Source organism: Odocoileus virginianus, chromosome 6 (genome assembly GCF_023699985.2).
Source record: "Odocoileus virginianus isolate 20LAN1187 ecotype Illinois chromosome 6, Ovbor_1.2, whole genome shotgun sequence".
In the NCBI taxonomy this organism is placed as follows: Eukaryota; Metazoa; Chordata; class Mammalia; order Artiodactyla; family Cervidae; genus Odocoileus; species Odocoileus virginianus.
The window spans coordinates 34,980,041-34,999,391 of record NC_069679.1 but is presented as its reverse complement, the minus strand read 5'-3'; the positions used below and the strand labels follow the sequence as shown (position 1 = coordinate 34,999,391).

The window sequence follows — 19,351 nt, the reverse complement described above, 5'->3', positions numbered from 1 at the left end:
GCCTGGTGGGCTCACAGACAGCAGTCTATGGGGTCGCACAGAGTCGGACACAACTGAAGTGACTTAGCAGCAGTAGCAGCAACACAATTAAGAAGGCTCTAGTAGCGAACAGATGACTGTGTTATCTATTCATAAGTTGCTGTGCTTAGTTGCTAGGTTGTGCCCAACTCTTTGTGGACCCCGTGCACTGCAGCCCGCCAGGCTCCTCTGTCCATAGCATTTTTCAGGCAAGAATACTGGAGTGGGTTGGTGTTTCCTCGTCCAGGAGATCTTCCCGACCCAGGGACAGAACTTCTGTCTCCTACGGCTCTTGCAGAGGCAGGCAGATTCTTTACCACTGAGCCACCTGGGACACCTCATATTTTGAGACCCCATGGACCGCGGCCTACCAGGCTCTGTCCAGGGAATTCTCTAGGCAAGAATACTGAACTGGGTAGCCATTCTGTTCTCCAGGGGGTCTTCCCGACCCAGGGATCAAACCTAGGTCTCCTGCATTGTGGGCAGATTCTTTACCATCTGAGCCACCAGGGAAGCCTATATTATAAGTTAGGCCTTTCCAAATGCCAAGTGAAGTGATGGGAATTTACCATAACTTACCCTAATGCTTGTGACTAAAAACGCCAAACCTACTGGGCAAAACCACTGTTCCTGAGAAACAGTTAGCTCTGAGAACAGTGATAGAAGGGAACTCTTTGCTCCTCTGGCTAAGTCAGAGGCCTCCACGGATTTTATCACTTGTGCTCTTATCTCTGGATCCAGAGCCCTGTGCTCTTGCATCTGACTGCTCACCTCTCCCCATCTTCTTTCATTTGCTCCTGCTCTCGCTGCCTCATTCCCTCTCCCTTCTTCCCTCTCTCCTGCCACTTTAGCTGCACCCTTGGTTATGGTTTATTCATTTCTTGTTAATTACCAAACATACACTGGCCCTTATTATGTGAGCAGCCCCTATCTAGCTATGAAATTTCAAGCTCACACGGTCCCTCTTATGTTTAGGCCTCCTCTCGGTGGAGACCACTGGTTTTGCCTGTCCCTGCCCCAAACATACTATACACCAAGTCCTGTTCCTGTGTGTCAGCATACAAGCAAAAGTGGGAGGTGTACTGGACGAAACATTCGTGGGTTGGGTAATTTAAAAACTGACAATGTATATACTCTCCTAAGTAAAAGGTACTCAGAACATAGGGAAACCTAAAAGCATTCCCATAACAGGAAAATAAGTTTGGAACTTACCCATGGTGACTATAATACAATTAGCCCAACACTGATTGCTGAGGAAAATGATAAGAAAATAAGAAAGATGATTACAGCTCACTGGGTGCTTTCATCTGCTGAATGCAAGGCTTACAGTCTTTAATTATCATGATTAAATACTGTTATTCTTTCTTGTAAACCTGGCACACTATACTAAACAAATATTCAAGCTACCAGGAGGGCAAGCAAGTCCCAGGGAATCCAGAGTCAACCTTTAAGTCCTTCATTTCTAATCTTGTGTACTCAGAACAACCTATAGAAAGTACACGTGAAAAAAAAAAAAAGAAAAGAAAAGAAAGTACACGTGAAAAGAAAGCATACTGTGCTCAATCCCAAAGTCCTTTGTACTGTGAAAAACCAAAACAGCGATTTAAGAAAGAAAAAAGCAAAAATAAAACAAAAACTGAAGATGGTACTTGGTTTAGTCACAGGAGAAAACCTAAAACTTTGATGTTCCAACAGCAAAGAATATAATAATGCTTCATAATTATTACATATAATTTCAGAGTTGGAAATATTGTATAACATAGTTTCACATGTTTAAAATAGTTTTTCTTTGTATGTAATGTATTTGGAAATTCTCCAGCATTATCAGGTTTAATAATTAAATCACAATTTGCAAATAAAAATCTATTCCACCCCTGCACATCCAAGTATGTGAAAACAGTAGATAATATTCCCACTTCGATTCTGACTACTGGGTGTCCACTTTGCCAGGGTTATATTTTTGATGTAATTAACTTCTGAAACTGAGTAAGATACCAACTATAAATATCTGCATGGTAACATGGTCTTTGAGAGTTTTTAATACAATTTCAGTGTGCAAATAGGTCTTAAAAAGTCATATATTCTAACTTTCTATCCAGTGCACAAATCTCCTTTATAACATCCAGAATGTATTAACTGTTCAACTTCTGCCTGAAAACTGCCCTCCCATTAAGAGACAGGAAAGCAGAGACAACACATTGCCAACAAAGGTCGTATAGTCAAAGCTATGGTTTTTCCAGTAGTCATGTACAGATGTGAGAGTTGGACCATAAAGAAGGTTGAGCGCCAAAGAATTGATGCTTTTGAATTGTGGTGCAGGAGTGCTTGCTTTGGCAGCACATATACTGAACTGTGGTGCTGGAGAAGACTCGAGAGTCCCTTGGACATCAAGGAGATCAAACCAGTCAATCTTAAAGGAAATCAACCCTGAATATTCATTGGAAGGACTGATGCTGAAGCAGAAGTTCCAATACTTTGGCCACCTGATGTGAAGAGCTGACTCACTGGAAAAGACCCTGATGCTGGAAAAGATTGAAGGCAAAAGGAGAAGAGGGCAGCAGAGTATGAGATGGTTGGCAGCATCACTGATTCAGCGGACATGAATTTGAACAACTCTGGGAGATAGTAAAGGACAGGGAAGCCTGGCATGCTGCAGCCCATGGGGTCGCACAGAGTTGGACACGACTTAGCTGACTGAATAACAACAACAATAGTCATTTAGATATTTTCTGTGCTCATATGACATATCTGTGTATGTTTTTCTTGTACTACAGAGATATAATCATATTATACTATTTTACAAAGCTTCTTATACTTAAAAAAAATATATTGGGGCATCTTTCCATGTTAGTACATAGTACCACTTTATTTCTAATAGTTAACTCCATGATATAAATATATCATTATTTATTTATCCAGATCCATACTGATGACATTTAGATTACTTTCACACTGTTTTAATTGTTACATAAAGTCAAATTTCTCTTACTGAAATTTCTTTCTGTAATTTTTGCTCTGGAATCCTTTGGAATAAATTTAATCTATCATCTAATAGATTTTTAAACATTTGAGAAACACTATCAAATGGGGAATAAATGGCAGAACATATGAAAAGTTCTGAGTTATATACTCAATCAGAAATCAACAGGGGAAATGCTTTCTTCAAATAAAAACAAGCTATAAATGTCTGGCAACACAAAATGGATGCCTAAATTATGGTTTATGAAGCTGATAGGATGTTATACAATGATCAGAAATACCTATCTAATGTGGCATCAAGACAAATGTCACAATGTTCAGTAAATGAAGACATGCAATTGCACGTGAACTGAGATTAATTATGACTTATGTCTGCATATGAAAAAGAGAGAAACAGTCAAGTGAAATGTGGTTGAGTTAGGGTGTAAGGAGATGGACCATCATTTCCTTTTAAAATACCCTTTAATATTTCATAATTTGGTTTCTACAATAAATGAAAAAAAGATAAAAATGATAGTTTTCAGGAAGCCCAAAATCCTCATTCTCCGTTTCAAGGCCCTCTTTCTTCCCTGATTATCTTAGAGCTATCAACCTTCACAGTAAATAATCAGGTTCTGAAACTCTTCATGGCAAAGTTACAATCAATAAACTAAGCTTGAAGTGTGGACTGTTCACTAAAGAACAGAATGGTATGGAAGGGAAAAAGCTAAGGGATCAAACAAGGAAAAGAAGGGACGATCAGGAAGAATTCCACTTTAAACCATGTTCACAATCATCCAGTGCTACCATTTTTGTTCTATCTATGCAAGTGAAGAGAAATGGTATGAATTTCCAGATCATTCAGTCAAAGCAATGTGAAAGTCAAAAACCAAGTTAATGAATAAGATTTGGGTACTTAAGGACAAAAATGGTCATATTCTCAAGCCAACACAAAAGTTCTTATTTTAGGAATTTAAAGTCTCAAGCTCTAATAGCTATATGGATATTCATTAAATTCATAATCACTCATTTCTATCCCGAAATTGCATCCATTTTGTAAGTACCGATTAATTCCTTGAACAAACCTAAGTCACAACAGGCTTTTCTTTTTTAAAGTATTCCTCATCATCATAACCAATATTTTGCATCTACGTACTGTGTTGAATAATGAAAGATAAAGCACCAGTGAGTAAAAACAATGATTGGATTATTTTGGTTCATGTGCTTTGGGCATGAAAGGTTGGTTGTTTACAAGCCCACAATATCACCTTGGTTCTGCAGAGAGTGACATATGTGCTCTAGCTGCTCAAAGATTAACTACCAATGAGTCATGAGTCACATTTACAGCTGGGAACTTCACTCTAGAAAAATAGGAAGAGAAACACTCATGCCTGTAAATCAGGAACAAGCTCTAGTGTTCATGCTCACACTTAGAGGGAGACATAGTAAAATCTTGTCTACTTTGACAAATGATCTACTTGCAAAATAAATTTTCTGGCCTCTCACCTTCTGAGATTGCCCATACTCTGTGGAAAGTTTCTTTCAGGACTAGTCTTGCCTTTTGAGATGGAATGCATTCTGTCTATGGAATGTGTATCTTTCTAAATAAATCTACTTCTTACCTATCATAAATAAATAAATTTCCTTTTTTGGGACATCCTCAGAGAATATTTTTCTTAATAACTTGGCAAAAATCTACAACACATGCTTTTCAAATCTTCTCAACTTCTTTCTGTCACCAAAACACATCCCAGCTTTCTATTTGGTGAAACAACTATGTTAGACCTTGAGACACATTTGGGAGAGCAGGGTAAAGCGGGCACATGCCTGTTCTCAAGGAGCTTACAGTAGTATTAAGGAGGGGGGCAGGGGCAGGAGGATATGCAGCTATGATTTAAAGAACAGTCAATATGTAATCATCAGTAACAATCAGGATTGAAAAGTATCCTAGTACTTAGTAATAATGGGATAAAACAAGATGACCCTTGAAAGTTTTGGGTGATCAAAATCAGTTATATAATCAAAAAAATGCATAAAGCCTTGGTTGATGGTGGTTTATATAAAAAAGATGTAAAGGTTTCAACTGAGTAGAACTCCATAAATGCATAAAAGTCAACCATGTAAAATGGCTGTTAAAATAGCTAATCTAAATTAATAGAAGTACTATATCCAGATCAAGAAAAATAAATAATCCCACTGCCTCCAAATCCACAGTTACTGGTGCTGTTTCATGAGGCTCATTTAAGAGGAACATCATAAAACTAGGAGTGTGTACATGTGTACACTCATACTTGCTACAGGAGCAATGACAGTGAAGTGTCTGTAAATCACACAATGCAAAAACTGAAGGAACTGAAGACATGTAGCTTAAAAGAAGACGTGCAGGTGAGCAGTGGCGGGCGGCAAGTACAGTTGAGATGAATGCCTTTGAGCTGTCTGCAGGAACTCATGTTAGGTGCAAAGAAAGACAAATGTTCATCCTGGCCTCCCAAGGTTATGACCATGGCTGATTATTGCCATGGTCAGGGTATATAAGATGACTTGAATAACACCCAGTGGCTCTTATATAATTCTATATATTTTAGGAAATGAAATTCAATATTCCTTCAATAGTACCTTCAGTAATGGCACTTGAAAGTTTCAGTCATTCACACATACACACAAAAACACAATTGTCACACTGAAGAAGCATAAAGCAGAGGAATGTCTGTTAATGTCAAATAATGAAACTAGCACTAAAGAAGTCCATCTTCTGCAATACGTATCCTGTGGGTTCAACCTCCTTAGGGCTGGTAACATATGCTTAGTCAGTATATTCTCCTGGAAGCCAGTAAGGTTATTTCGGAAATTTGAGATTTTAGGTAAAACACAGTAATGTCTTTAAAAATTATAAACTTAATTTCTTAAAATCCTCAAAGGATTATTACAATCATATAGACAGGTCTTCCAAATTGGTGAGAACAATAGATAAAGTGAGACTGTTAAGGTATTTCAGAAGATGTATTTTAGCATATGTCTTTAAGATGGATTTGTAGTCTCAATGTGGTGAAAGCAGTTCTAAAACTACCAATAGCTCTTCCTTTCTTTCTGTATACACAGAGGAAATGAAAAGGGAATGGATAAACTACCAAAAAGCAAAACTTCATACCATGTGTAATTCAGGCAGATGAAAGCATTCAGAGGTTGGTTTGTGGGCAGTCACGGCATCACAGACCCCCAAACAACTCAACTGCCCTTCCAGATGCCACAGAGTAAGCAGCTTTTCAGTTGACTATGTGTATTTACCGATCCAGTAAGCAGGGGAGACATATGGTTTGGGAAAAAGGATAGACAAGAAAATGTACGTATTTTAGGGCTTCCAGCTAAGCTATATGCTAAATAAATGGATAAAATATTGACTTACCTGCACTGCCGAGCTGCTTATAAAACCTGTACTCTAAATGAAGCTGTGGAGCACGTGATTTTATTGGTTCCTGAAACCCAAGAAAAGAAATACTGATCAGATTTGACAGTTTTTCCATTCCTAGGTTTTCAGAGTAAACCAGGGTTAAGACCACTTAATATTTTAGCAATGATATTCATATATGATAGCATTTTCGTACCACAATTTCCCTTTGAAAGTACATCTAGGGGAAGATGAAGTTGAATTATACACAATCTCTGCAATGGATATTTATATAAAAATACTCTGTATGAGACACCACTCAAGGATAGCTCTCTCATCATGAAGTATTCTCCTGAAATATCTTCTCTTAGGAAACCAGATGTCATACCTTCTAATGAAATACTAGCATGCATTTCCTGCTTGTTTTATTATGAATTTGGGACAGTAAATAGCTTTATTGTTTTTGGAAAAACGATATATGCTCAGGAAAAAAATTCACTTACACAAAAATTACAAAGAAGGTAAAAATACCCCAAGACTCCACCATTTAAAAGAGAAGCCCTGTTAACATTTAGGTGAATGTTTTTCCAAATATTTATTTATACATATATTTATATATATAATATAGACTAAAACTGTATTTTAAACAAAGGAGAGCACACTATATTTGGTGTTCTGTAACGTGACTTTAAATTCAACAATGTGATCATACCATTCCATAGCAGTAAGTAAAACTGCATATTATTGTGTGTATTTACATACATGCAAATCATAATGTTTGAACATCTGAACTGTTTTCAATTTTCAATATTATGAATAAAGTTGTAGGAACAGTGTTACGTGTACTTATTTTTACACTGAAGAGAATTAAAGACTGTAAGTGCGACTAAGACATGTAGCTTTAATTAGGATGGTGTTCAAGCTTTTAAAAATAGAGTTTACTAAGTAACCCAAAGATAAAGCAGCCACACTACCACACTTTGCTCTACACCAAACTTCAAGAATTGGTTGGCTAATCATTCTGAATTACCAGCATACAGGCAACTAGTTAATCAGAAAAATCAAACATCACTCTGAAAGATACATCTGTATATCCATTAGGATGACCATTAACAAAAACACAGACAATAGCAAGTGTTGGAGAGCATGTGGAGAAACTGGAATCCTTGTGTACTGCTAGTGGGAATGTAAAATAGTATAGTTACTAAAGAAAACAGTATAGTAATTTCTCAAAAAGTTAAATATAGAAGTACCATATGATCCAGCAATTCTACTTCTAAATATATACCCAAAAGAATTGAAAATGCTGACTCAAACTGATATTTGTAGACCCATGTTCATTGTAATATAATTCATAATAGGCAAAAGGTGAAAGCAACCCAAATATCTATCAACAAATGGATGGATAAATAAAATGTGGTTACAGTTTGTTCCATACATGTGATGGCATTTTATTCAGCCAAAAAAAGGGAAGCCATTCTGACACATGCTACAAAATGGATGAAACTTGGGGACAGCATGTTAAGTGAAGTAAGCCAGATTCAAAAGGACAAACACTGAGTGCTTCTACCTAAGGTGCCTGCTGCTGCTAAGTCACGTCAGTTGTGTCCGACTCTGGGCCCAGAGCAGTCAAATTCACAGACACAAAGTTGAATGGCGGTTGCCAGGAGCGTGGTGGGGGGAGGGGTGGGGAATGCTGCTGGGGTTTAAGGAGCACAGAATTTTAGACAAGGAAGGTGAAAAAAACTTTTTTTTTTTGTCCATTCTTTGAGGTTTTTATTTATTTATTTTTTTTTCCATTTATTTTTATTAGTTGGAGGCTAATTACTTTACATCATGGTGAAAAAAACTTTCAGAGACAATGACAGTGATAGTGATGGGAGCACACCAATGTGAATGTACTTAATGTCAACGAACTGTACAACTAAAAATGGTTAATTCGAGAACCAATTCCATACATAATTTTCAAATATTTTTTCCCATTCCATGGGCTCTCTTTTCACTCTGTTCAGAGTCTTCTGATGCACTAAAGTTTTTAACTTTGATAAAGTCCAACCTATCTTTTCTTGCTTATGCTTTTTGTGTTACATCCAAAAAAGAACTGCCAAATCTAATGCTATGAAGCTTCTCCCCTAAGCTTTCTTCCAAGAAATTTATAGTTTTGGCTGTTATGTTTAGGTCTTTGATCCATTTTTAATTAATTTTGGTGTATGACGTAAAGGGTCTCACTTCACTGCAAGTGGATCTCCAGCTTCCTCAACTCCATTTGCTGAAAAAAACTGTCCTCTCCTCAGTGAATGATTACTTGTACTATTTTTAAGATAGGCTCAAAAGAGAGTTCCTCAGCTTCCCTTGATAATTCACGCTCGTGTCTAACAAGTTTCATAGTTTGGAAGATCTTTATATGTAACTGTCATCTCCAATACTGGAACCTCAGCCTATTTCTTCTATGTCCTCAGTAACAAAGATAAGACAGTTCCTGACTAACCTGTGAATACTGTAACAGCTATCTTCAAATAACAAAGCTCTTCAATCATTTCCTGGACTTCCTTTATTCAGGCAAAGTAATTTCAAATTTTTTAAACTTTCCTCACTGGTCCTATTTTTAAGTTCTTTGATCACCTTTGAAGGCTCTTCCTGAACCCACCTGAAGGTTTCTGCATTTTTTTAAAAATATAGAATCCATAAATTACAGAATTCAGACCTTTCCTTGAAGTTACCTAGTCTATCCTTTTGCTTCTAAGAAAGCTTTATCTAAATCAACTCAAGTAGCCTGACATATTTCAAAGCCCTAAGGAGCTCTGCGAAAGAATTCACAGACTTCTTTGATTGCAAAATCAGGAAGCATCAGAGCTGGACTTCGAGTTTCTCAAGATTCCTGTGGTACCAAAATATGTACAGAAGACTAATTATACTGTAGAGTCACAGTATTCCTTATGCATTTATCTCTTCAGATAGAGAGTGTCCATTCAGTTTTAGATCTTCTAATATATCAGCACCAAAGCAGCCAATCACAGAATTTGTCTTTTAGCAAAATCATTAATAATTTATAAGAAACCAAGAGAAACAGTGATGACAAATTGATATGGGACCAGAGGGTGATCTAAACACTAGAAACAGGAGTGTTCTTTCTGCAGAAACAGTCTTGAATTTTGACAAACCACAAGAGTCAATGAATTTAAAAAACACAGCTCCTTCCTCAAACATAATACTCCCAAACTTTATATTGGAAACATTAATAGGAAATAGTCAACCTGATCCTGGAAAAGTAAGTTAACAGATTTAAAAAAGCAGTAACTCTTAAGAGCTACAGGGCTGAAAGTGGGTGTACACATCACATATATTCAGACATGAGTGGCCTTTTATCACAGACAGAAGTATTTATACCCTTCAGCCACCCCCTTCAGCACATAGCTGTAGCCTGCTCAGCCAACTGGAGCATCAAGTGCTCTTCTGAAAGCACTATGAATAAAGGATACTGCAAACAATCTCCAGATTGTGAAAGGCAGTGGGATTAGCAGCATAGAGAGAAAAATTTTTAAACAACTGTTAGAAAAACCCTGTCAGAAAGAACTCCAGAAACCTCTCTTGATAGGGGTAAAGGAGGGATTCATTACACAAGCTTGTTTACACTGTATCAGATTTTTAAAAAACTGTTCCTGGAAATCCAAGAAACAGGAGCCTAAAAGGAAGATTCAACCAAAGTAGAACTGCAGCACCACAATCAGGACTTCCTTGTATTTCTGTGTGAGATGCTGATGACATCTCTATAGAGGGCTGGCTATCTGCCAGAATCACGGTTGTTACGGAGCACACATGCCTGCCTGAAACCCTAAACCAACAGCAGACGGCTACCTGGTAAGACTGTAATGCTTAAGGCAAATTTTGCTGTTACAGTGAAGAGAGCTCAATTACTGCCATCATATCTCCCACAAAGAACACAGCCCCAGAGCAAGAGAGGAAGCCCACAGACAAGACTGAGTATCCTTTAAAAAGCCTTTATTTAAGACTTATTTGAAAGAGAAATGAGGGACTGAGGCACATCATAGCAGATAACATGAAGTCTATTTGGCTTTAACTCTTGGCCATATGAAGAATAAAACTTTAATAAAATGTAAGTGAAAAATAAAATTAAAAAAAAAGTAAGTGAAATGCAATGGTCAGTCAAGTCAATAATATGTTATGCAAGCTTATCTAAAGAGGCTAACTAGTATGAGCCGAGAAGAAGAAATCTAGATAGAAAAAGCTGTGCCTACCAGAAGTCTTGATAAGTAAGGGGACAATTATAAACATACATATTGAGGCAACATTTTAAAGTGTTTTAGGGGGCTGCTTTTTCCTATTACTAGTTTCAAAGAATCAAAATTATTCCAACTTACCAAAATAATAAAACAGAAAAAGTAAAAAAAAGAGATGAACTAGAGAATACTTTTACAGAATAATTAAATTCCCCTAAGTAAAAATATATGGTTGATCCTTTGATACTCAATCTGAGGAAAATATCTGATCTGCATTGTCATATGCATTATCTCTCTTCCTCCTTCCATTTTGCCAACAAAAGCTTCAGGTCAACAAACAAAAGAAAATACTTGGTTCCCGAGCAGCTACCTGCTCTCAGACCTGCTTCCTGTCCACCTCTTTGTAGAGAAACTACTCTGATGACTATCAGTTCTTCACAGGACAACTCTAACTCCTCCAAAAAACAAACTTAAGGAGAGAAAAGGACCAACCACAAAGCAAGTGTGGATGTGGTAGGTGCAATTCATTAGGGAAAAAAAACAGTGATTACCACAAGATACTTCCTTCAACTATAATGCCTCTGCCTTCCAACTAAGAGCACCAAACCACCTGTAGATCCTGGGAAACATACTAGGATTTATTAGAAGGACAATATTTATACAGCTTTCTATTTATATAGAAACTGGTTACACAAAGAATTTCATATGGCTAGAAGTGGTTTTGTATCAGTCTTAAAAACAGGCTAAAGAACTGTCTCTTCTAAAAATATTAACCCTTAAAAACAAGAGAATTATTCTTTAACAGGATGCTATTTTCAATGACTAGATTAATTATTCATAAGATTAGCACTGACAAAAATAACTGAACTCTTTGCTTCAAATCTGGGCACATGATGTGTTTTCCATGTTTGACATCTTTTTAAGGCAATGATAGATGATCAGATCTGGAAGTATATTGATAAATATCTTATATTTTTTAAATGGATCACTTATATTTAGGAATAAGAAAATGTTAAATAAAAATAGCACAGTGGAAGGTACAAAGTTTACAGAAATTACTAGGATTTTTTTTCCTTCTAGCTATTTTTAATTAACTTTTTGGATTCATCATTGCTAATACTATAGTTAGCATCTTCTAACTGCACAGCATTTCACAGTATACAGTGATTCATCACTGTAACACTATATATATTAGAAGGAAATGACTGTGTGGTATTATATGCAAGGAAAAAATTAGTATTTTTATGAATGCTTAAAATTATTTCCTGTAAAAAGATACGTGAAGGGTGAGAGGACTAAAACATAATTACCACAAATATAGATTCTACTCACCAGTTTGATAGCTACATATTCATTGGTGTAGAGATTTTTACCTAGGGGAAAAGCAGAATGTATATGTTTTAGTGACATTTATTCTGGGAAATGCAAAGCAAAATCTTAGCTTACAGGGTCATGAGAAAGGTCACATTCCCAATGCTGTTCACATATATGAAACATGATTTGTAAGTGAAAAGCTAAACAGAGATAATGAGACTCAGCAGGACAAGAATAAAACCAGCTTGAGAATTTGAAAATTTAAGTTAGACATGAGAATCTTTTATTTTAAAGAAAACAAATCTCTCTCTGTCACAAGCACATTTTGCTATTTAGTATTTCCCAACTATTAAATCACAGGCAACTCAAAAAGAAGAGACACCAGAATTACAAAGATGGAGAGATTTTAATTTTTGTCACAATAAACACAAACCCTCATATTGCTAACTCACTGACAAATAAGGCTTTTATATTTTTTTGTCATGGTATTTAGTGTCGACCTTCGTTGGCATAAAGGACAGTGTGAAATAAAACCTATTACAGCCTGACTCTCTCTGCGCAGACTCATCTGCTGTCTCTTAGCAGAGGATTCTCTCTTTTTTTTTTGCAGAGGATTCTCAAAGCTGTTCTGACCCTTCACCAGCATGCTAGCTCTACATCTTTACCTATGTGCAGCCACAGCTCTCCACCCGAACACTGGAACAACTCAAAAGTTCTTCCTGAAGGTTTAACCCTTTTCCCTCTCAACTTCTCTACCTGTAGAAACGGAATCAATATCCTTCTGTACTAGATACCTAGAGTCAGAACCCAGGATGAGTATAAGAGCAACAACCACCAGTTGGTTGAACCCACATTACATGCCGGCTACTTAGCTACCTTCACCTCTACCTTCACTTTAACTCCACTGATCCTTGGAGGCTAATGTGAATTCCTTCTGAGTGCTTCGTATATACCATATAGCTCAGCCACTGTACTGGACTTCACACTGCTTCTTATTTTTGTCCTATCTTAGTCAGCTAGACTACAAGTATCTTGAGAGTAGCGATTTTATTTAATGGTTCTGTCAATGTCCTATGGTGCTTAACATCATGTTCTACATATTTCAGATACTCAAAACCTTGACTAAAAGTTGTAGGTGTATATAGTATGACTATTTTTTAAGTAACACACAGAGGTAAATGTTAGCTTTATATATATATATATATATATATATATATATATACACACACATATACACACACACACACACATAGTTGAATATATGCACGGAAAAGGACACAAAAAGATATACACTAAGGTATTAAATGACTGTTTCTAATTTTATATAATATAGATTATTTTGATAATAAAAACCTTGCATTTGGGGAACAAAAGGCTGCTTACAATACTGGTATTTTTAACAAGCTCTAGACAATAGACGGCCCTTTGTAAACTACACTGTTATACTTTTAATACTGTCATCAGTTTTCCCAGCACCTTTACGTGGAGAAGAGTACAAGGATTTAGGAGTAATTTTTGTCTGCAAACAACATTAAAGAGGATTCACAGGTTACCATTCAGAGACTGCACTCTGGATCCTCACACAAGACCTTGCACATGGGTCAAAGTTTATTAAATAAACCACATAAAGTGATAAGGTTAAAAAGGAAATATGAAGAAGTCAGTAGATGACGCAGATGAGGGAGAGTAAAGCATATGGGCCGTAAATGGCACCTGAGGCAAGTCACTGAGAACGCGGAGAGGATAAAAGGCATTTCTCTAATACAGCAACAGTGAGGTGGAGAAACGACAGAAAATGCAGAGAACGTGATCGACTGAGTGGGCCGACAGGAAAGAAGCCAAGTATACAGGGGAGAACGGTGAGAAACAAAGCGAGAAAAACCCACCACAGACAGAGTGTGAATAACCTGGAAGGCCAGCTTCTTATTCTGAGGTGGGCATACTTTTCCTAAATCCTCACTTTTTTTTTGAAGATTTGGGGAAAATCTTTTTTTTTTTTTAATACTTAAAGAAACTTGCTAAATTATAGAAATCGTGCAGTTTCCTTAAAAAAAAAAAAAAGCAAGAGCTTATAGATCTGCTTATTCCACAGTCTAGGAGGCCTCACCGATCAGTAAGGAATCTTTTCCTCATTTTTCCTGTGTTCAGTTGGGCAGTCCAGTTTTCACAGCTGTTTACTTTCCAATTCCTGTGAAGGTGGAAAAGAGCAGCTGCCAGGTGGGGCCAGGGAAGGAGGGGATGTGACGATGCAACTGCTCCATACATGTATGTACGTGTATATATATGTGTGTGCGCGTGCTCAGGCACTGCAGTCGTGTCCGACTCTGCGACCCCATGGGCTGTAGCCCCCTGGCTCCTCTGTCCATGGGATTCTCAGGCAAGAACACTGGAGTGGGTTGCCATTTCCTCCTTTAGCGGATCTTTCCAACCCAGGGATCAAACCCGAGTCTTCTGTATTGCAGGATTCTTCACTGCTAAACCACTGGGGAAGCCCAAAAATACATATGGACTTGCAATTACTCTTCACTTGTTTTTATTTCCTTCTGCATCCCAACTTTCTGAAATTTCCAAATGAATTCAATTCTTGAACATGCCTGGTGTTTATATGTTACAAACTGGCCTACCCTTCAAATCATTCAGCTTTCTCCAGACTGCTAAATTAGTTACAACTGCTTTCTAGCTTCTAGAATTCTGGTACCATTTCTCAGCTGTTTTTAATCTTCTTTCCCTTTTTTTTGTTGCTGTTCCTTGTGGCTTTTATACCTTAAAAAAAAATCCTTTTTCTGTGTAAATTGATACAGTCACTATGGAAGAGAGTATGGAGATTTCTTTTAAAAACTAGGTATAAAACCACCATATGGCCCAGCAATCCCACTCGTAGGCATATACCCTTAGGAAATCAGAATTGAAAAAGACATATGTACCCCAAAGGTCACTGCAGCACTATTTACAATAGCTAGACCATGGAAGCAACCTAGATATCCACTGACAGATGAGTGGATAAAGAAGCTGTGGTACATATATACAACGGAATATTACTCAGCCATAAAATGGAATGCATCTGGTCAGTTCTAAGGAGGTGGATGAACCTAGAGCCTATTATACAGAGTGAAGTCAGTCAGAAAGAGAAAAACAAATACTGTATACTAACGTATATATATGGAATATAGAAAGGTGGTACTGATGAAATTATTTGCAGGATAGCAATGGAGACAGACATAGGGAACAGACTTATGGACATGGGCGGGGGGCACGGGGGAGGAAGGAAAGGTTGAGATGTATGTAAAGAGTAACAGGAAAACTTACATTACCATATGTAAAATAGACAGCCAATAGGAATTTGCTGTATGACTCAAGAACCTAGAAGGGTGGGATTGCGAGGTAGGTGGGGGGGAAGTTCAAGAGGGAGGGGACATATGTATACCTATGGCTGATTCATGTTGATGTTTGGCAGAAACCAACACAATACTGTAAAGCAATTATCCTTCAATTAAAAAATAAATAAATAAAAATCCCTTTTCTAAATATCCTTTATAAAATTAAGGCAGCACTCAGCTACCTTAAAATAACACACATATTATAATTACTAAAGCATGTATATTTTTACCTCCACTCAGCAGTGAGTTTCCTAAGAACAAGAATATTCCACTCATCTTTTTATCCCTAACAACAAAGATCTTATATACAGTAGATAACAGATACTTGCTAAAGTGAACCAAATTGACTTGATATGCAGAAGAGTCTTCTGAGAAAGTTCTGGGTATGTGTGTGTGTGTGTGTGTGTGTGTGTGTGTGTGTGTATATATATATATATATATAAATAAAAGCTTGTTTAGAATTAGATTATGGATAATTCTAAATGCGAATACAGTAGTTTTGACTTCATTATTTGGCTTGTTGTGAAATCACCAGAAATCTTTGTGCTAAGAGAAAACGTATAATAGTGAAAGCTATATTTTCAAAATATTAATCTATTAGACAAAAGAGAGAAGAATACCTACAAAGAAAATGATCAGGAAGTTTTTACAGTAGAATATTTAAAGACTGACATCTACCATACAGTATGATTATAAGGATTACAAGAGTTAGAATATGTGAAAGTACATTATAAACTGCAAGATGCTAGGTAAACCTAATTTTTATTACTTCTATTATTATTGTAGGTATGATGCAATAATTCCTGGAAGACAACTTTAACAAACAGGATTTATAAATCAAGACATTTAAGAAAAAACTAGCAACCTCTGGATTACACATAAACATGAGAGAGAGGGAAAAGAGAAAGGTGAAAGTTGATACTCTAATTAGAGGAAAACAGAGAGAAAACCAGGAGGGTAAGCAACGATCATCTCACTCCACCACAGTGCCCTCCTCCAAATTCTTGTTAAACGCAAAAGAAACAGACAAATTACAAAACACCTCTCAGCTTCAATTTCTGTATCTGTATAAAGGAATATAATCAGAGAAGTATAATAAATGATAGCCTTTGTAACACCAAACACAACAGCTGATACATTACAGAATGCTAGTCTTGCTTTTGTTTTCTTTCTCTACTTATTTAAAAAAACAAAAACAAAAAACTGAACATGTCACCCTCTTACAAAGCGATTATCTTTATTCCTAAGAGGCCCTGGAAGTGACTAGGTAATTCTCCTAAGCTATGCATCATTCAAATGAATTAGTTTGCCAGGGGGCATCATTAAGACTGAAGTGTGTGCATGCTGAGTTGCTTCGGTTTGACTCTTTGTTATCCCAAGAACTGTAGCCCGCCAGGCTCCTCTGTCATGAGATTCTCCAGGCAAAATTACTGGAGTGGGTTGCTGTGCCCTCCTCCACAGAATGTTCCCAACCTAGGGATCAAACCCATCCACGTCTCTTGTACCTCCTGCATTGGCAGGCAGGTTCTTTACCACTAGCACTACCTGGGTCAGGAGAATTCTCTGGAGGTCTGGCAGTTAGGACTTGGTACTTTCACTGTCATGGCCCAGATTCAATCCCTGGTCCTCGAACTAAGATCCCACAAGCCACATGGAGAAGCCAAAAATATAAAAAATAAAGGACTGAAGAGGTCAATACAAAACAGTCAAGTGGAAGGCTAGACAAACACTAAGCCACTCGATGACATACAAAAATTTTGTTCTGAAAGAATTTAATTACAAAAACAGAGGTTTACAATCTTGCCCACTTAAAATGGATGACTGCTTCAGCTTAAAAAATTACATATATATATATAACTAACTACATATTAATACATGAATGATATATGAGTAACTGTGAGGTAGGCAGGCAGTTAATGAACAGAAAAACACCACTGGTGAGCTGGCATAATCCCAAGCAGCCAAAGGTTTCAGTAGCTGCACAAAATCCACACCACTTCCCGAGGTCACTTCCTGGTTACGGGTTCTTTTATTGTTAGTGTAAAAGAAACTGCATTACTTCGGGGAGCTTTCCATCCAAACTCAGCTCTTTTGAAGCAGCAGTCCTAGATGTGAAGCTACCCATACAACCCACTGCATGAAGACTTCCTATTTCAGTAAGTCACCTACAGAGACAACATTTATCATAAGCTCCGTCAGACACAGCACTATTTCAAAGAACCAGCAGGTCTCAGCTCTCAGAGTCACACTGATAAAGGAACATAACAAGCCTCAGGTTCCCAGTTTGGTTAGATCTCCAGCTGTCAGAATCTCTTGCCCGAAAGTAAAAGCAGTGCATTTATAAATTACTACCTCGAACTTGTTTAAAAAAAAAAAAAAAAACAAGCCAAACGAATTTGAGGTAATTAGCAGTTAAAACAAGAAAGCACCTTTATGTAACTCAGGTTGGTTACCATGTCTGTTTAGGGCAGAGACTGGCCTACTGCATCTGCCACCCAGACAACATCTCAGTAAACAGGCAGCATGATCAGGGGTAGATGGTAATAAACCCTACAACTTAAAAAAAAAAGCCAGAAGTCTTTTTCATTTTTACTAATTTAATTCTACTAGTTTATTAAAATATTCTTTGGAAATATTTCCCAATGGTTAGCAGTTAACAGCAATGGTTATTCCTTCTTGAGCTAAGTTTTCTGAAGGGATTACTTATCAATATCAGCAAGTAGTTTATTATAAAAAAAAATTTATTAAACCTTGCTTAACACCACTAGTAATGGTATAGAGCATGTTTACAATTATGTTTACTATTAATATGTAAGACATGTCTGTTTTAGACAACATTAAAATGTTTTCTAAACTGCAGAATATGATCAACTAGAGTATGAAATAAATAAATTCTGTGGGTCCTAACATATTCTTTAAAGAAAAATAGTTTACATCACACTTAGTAAAGTGTATTATTTCATAAACTTTTGCTTTAGACATACACAAATACTGTGTATATATTAGATCACAATATGATGTGTGTTTTTTAGTGTGAGTTACGGTAAAAAAAAATAGCAGCCATCAATAAAAACCTTCTGAAAAGTAGCTTCCATTATTCCATTTTGAGATACAACGCTTAGGTCAGTGACTCAACTAGCTCTTATGACTCTTCTAAACTATTCAATATGATAGTCTATTCTGATCAATCTGTTAGAAAAATCCTCATGAAAATTGAGGATTTCCTCAAGAAATTGATAAATGGAGTCAAAGAAGTACCTGTACTCCATCTCAAGAGAGTGAGCCTATAAAGTGCTTACAGAGGTCATGCTTTACTAAGCACGTGTGTAAGACTTTCTACATTATACTGGTGAGGGAAAAAAAAACCAAACTGGAATGAATCACTCCAGAAAGCATGATACTCTACTGCAGAAAAATAATGAAGTACTTCAGTTTTTAAAATTTTTATCATGCAAAAATCTCAAAGTTATATAATGATTCCCCCATGTAACTACACCCAGTTTCAATAATGAAATGATTTTGAAGCAAATCCCAGATGTTATATTTTCTCGTCAGTAAATATTTGATTATGGCTCTCCTATAGACTTGAAATATTCTTTAGAATAGATGGATTGCTTGCTATTTGAAAACTAGCAACATAAATGTGAAAAACTAAAAGGCCAAACGGAGACCTGTGGATACTAAGGTCATAGTATCTAGTCAGACATTTCAGCCATTCAGGAAGAGAAGTCCAAATGGTCACTGAAAAAACAAAATGGGCTAAATGTGAAAAAACCACAATAATGAACATAGTTAAAGCAATTGATTCCAGAAGAACTGAAACCATGGATTGTCAATGACTTGAACCTACAGGCAAACATGGTTCAATATTTTGTTAATATTTTTCTGCCAAGAAGAATACAGACCTCCATTCTAGATGATAATGCAAGTTTTAAGAGGAGAGAAATATGTTAATGACGTTGTGGGAGTAGTATTTACATTTAAAATTAGGCATTCAGCTAATGCACAAATTGGAGAAGCTGAAGTATCTGAGAACTTCACAAATCCCAGTGATTCACCTA

At 36.7% G+C, this 19,351-nt stretch overlaps 1 protein-coding gene across 8 annotated transcripts in view; it reads right to left on the bottom strand.

Moving 5' to 3' along the window:
- Positions 1–19,351, bottom strand: part of CSNK1G1 (casein kinase 1 gamma 1) — a 108,529-nt gene that overhangs the window by 72,343 nt on the left and 16,835 nt on the right. For all 8 annotated transcript variants that reach the window (XR_002311846.2, XR_002311847.2, XM_020882374.2 and 5 more), the window contains exons 2-3: positions 11,932–11,972; positions 6,380–6,449 (exon numbers count right to left, since the gene is read on the bottom strand). Coding sequence is in view for 6 of the 8 variants with exons in the window: in XM_020882374.2 (XP_020738033.1) it covers positions 6,380–6,449; positions 11,932–11,972 (111 nt within the window). In the remaining 2 variants the exon portion in view is untranslated. The remainder of the gene's footprint in view (positions 1–6,379; positions 6,450–11,931; positions 11,973–19,351) is intronic.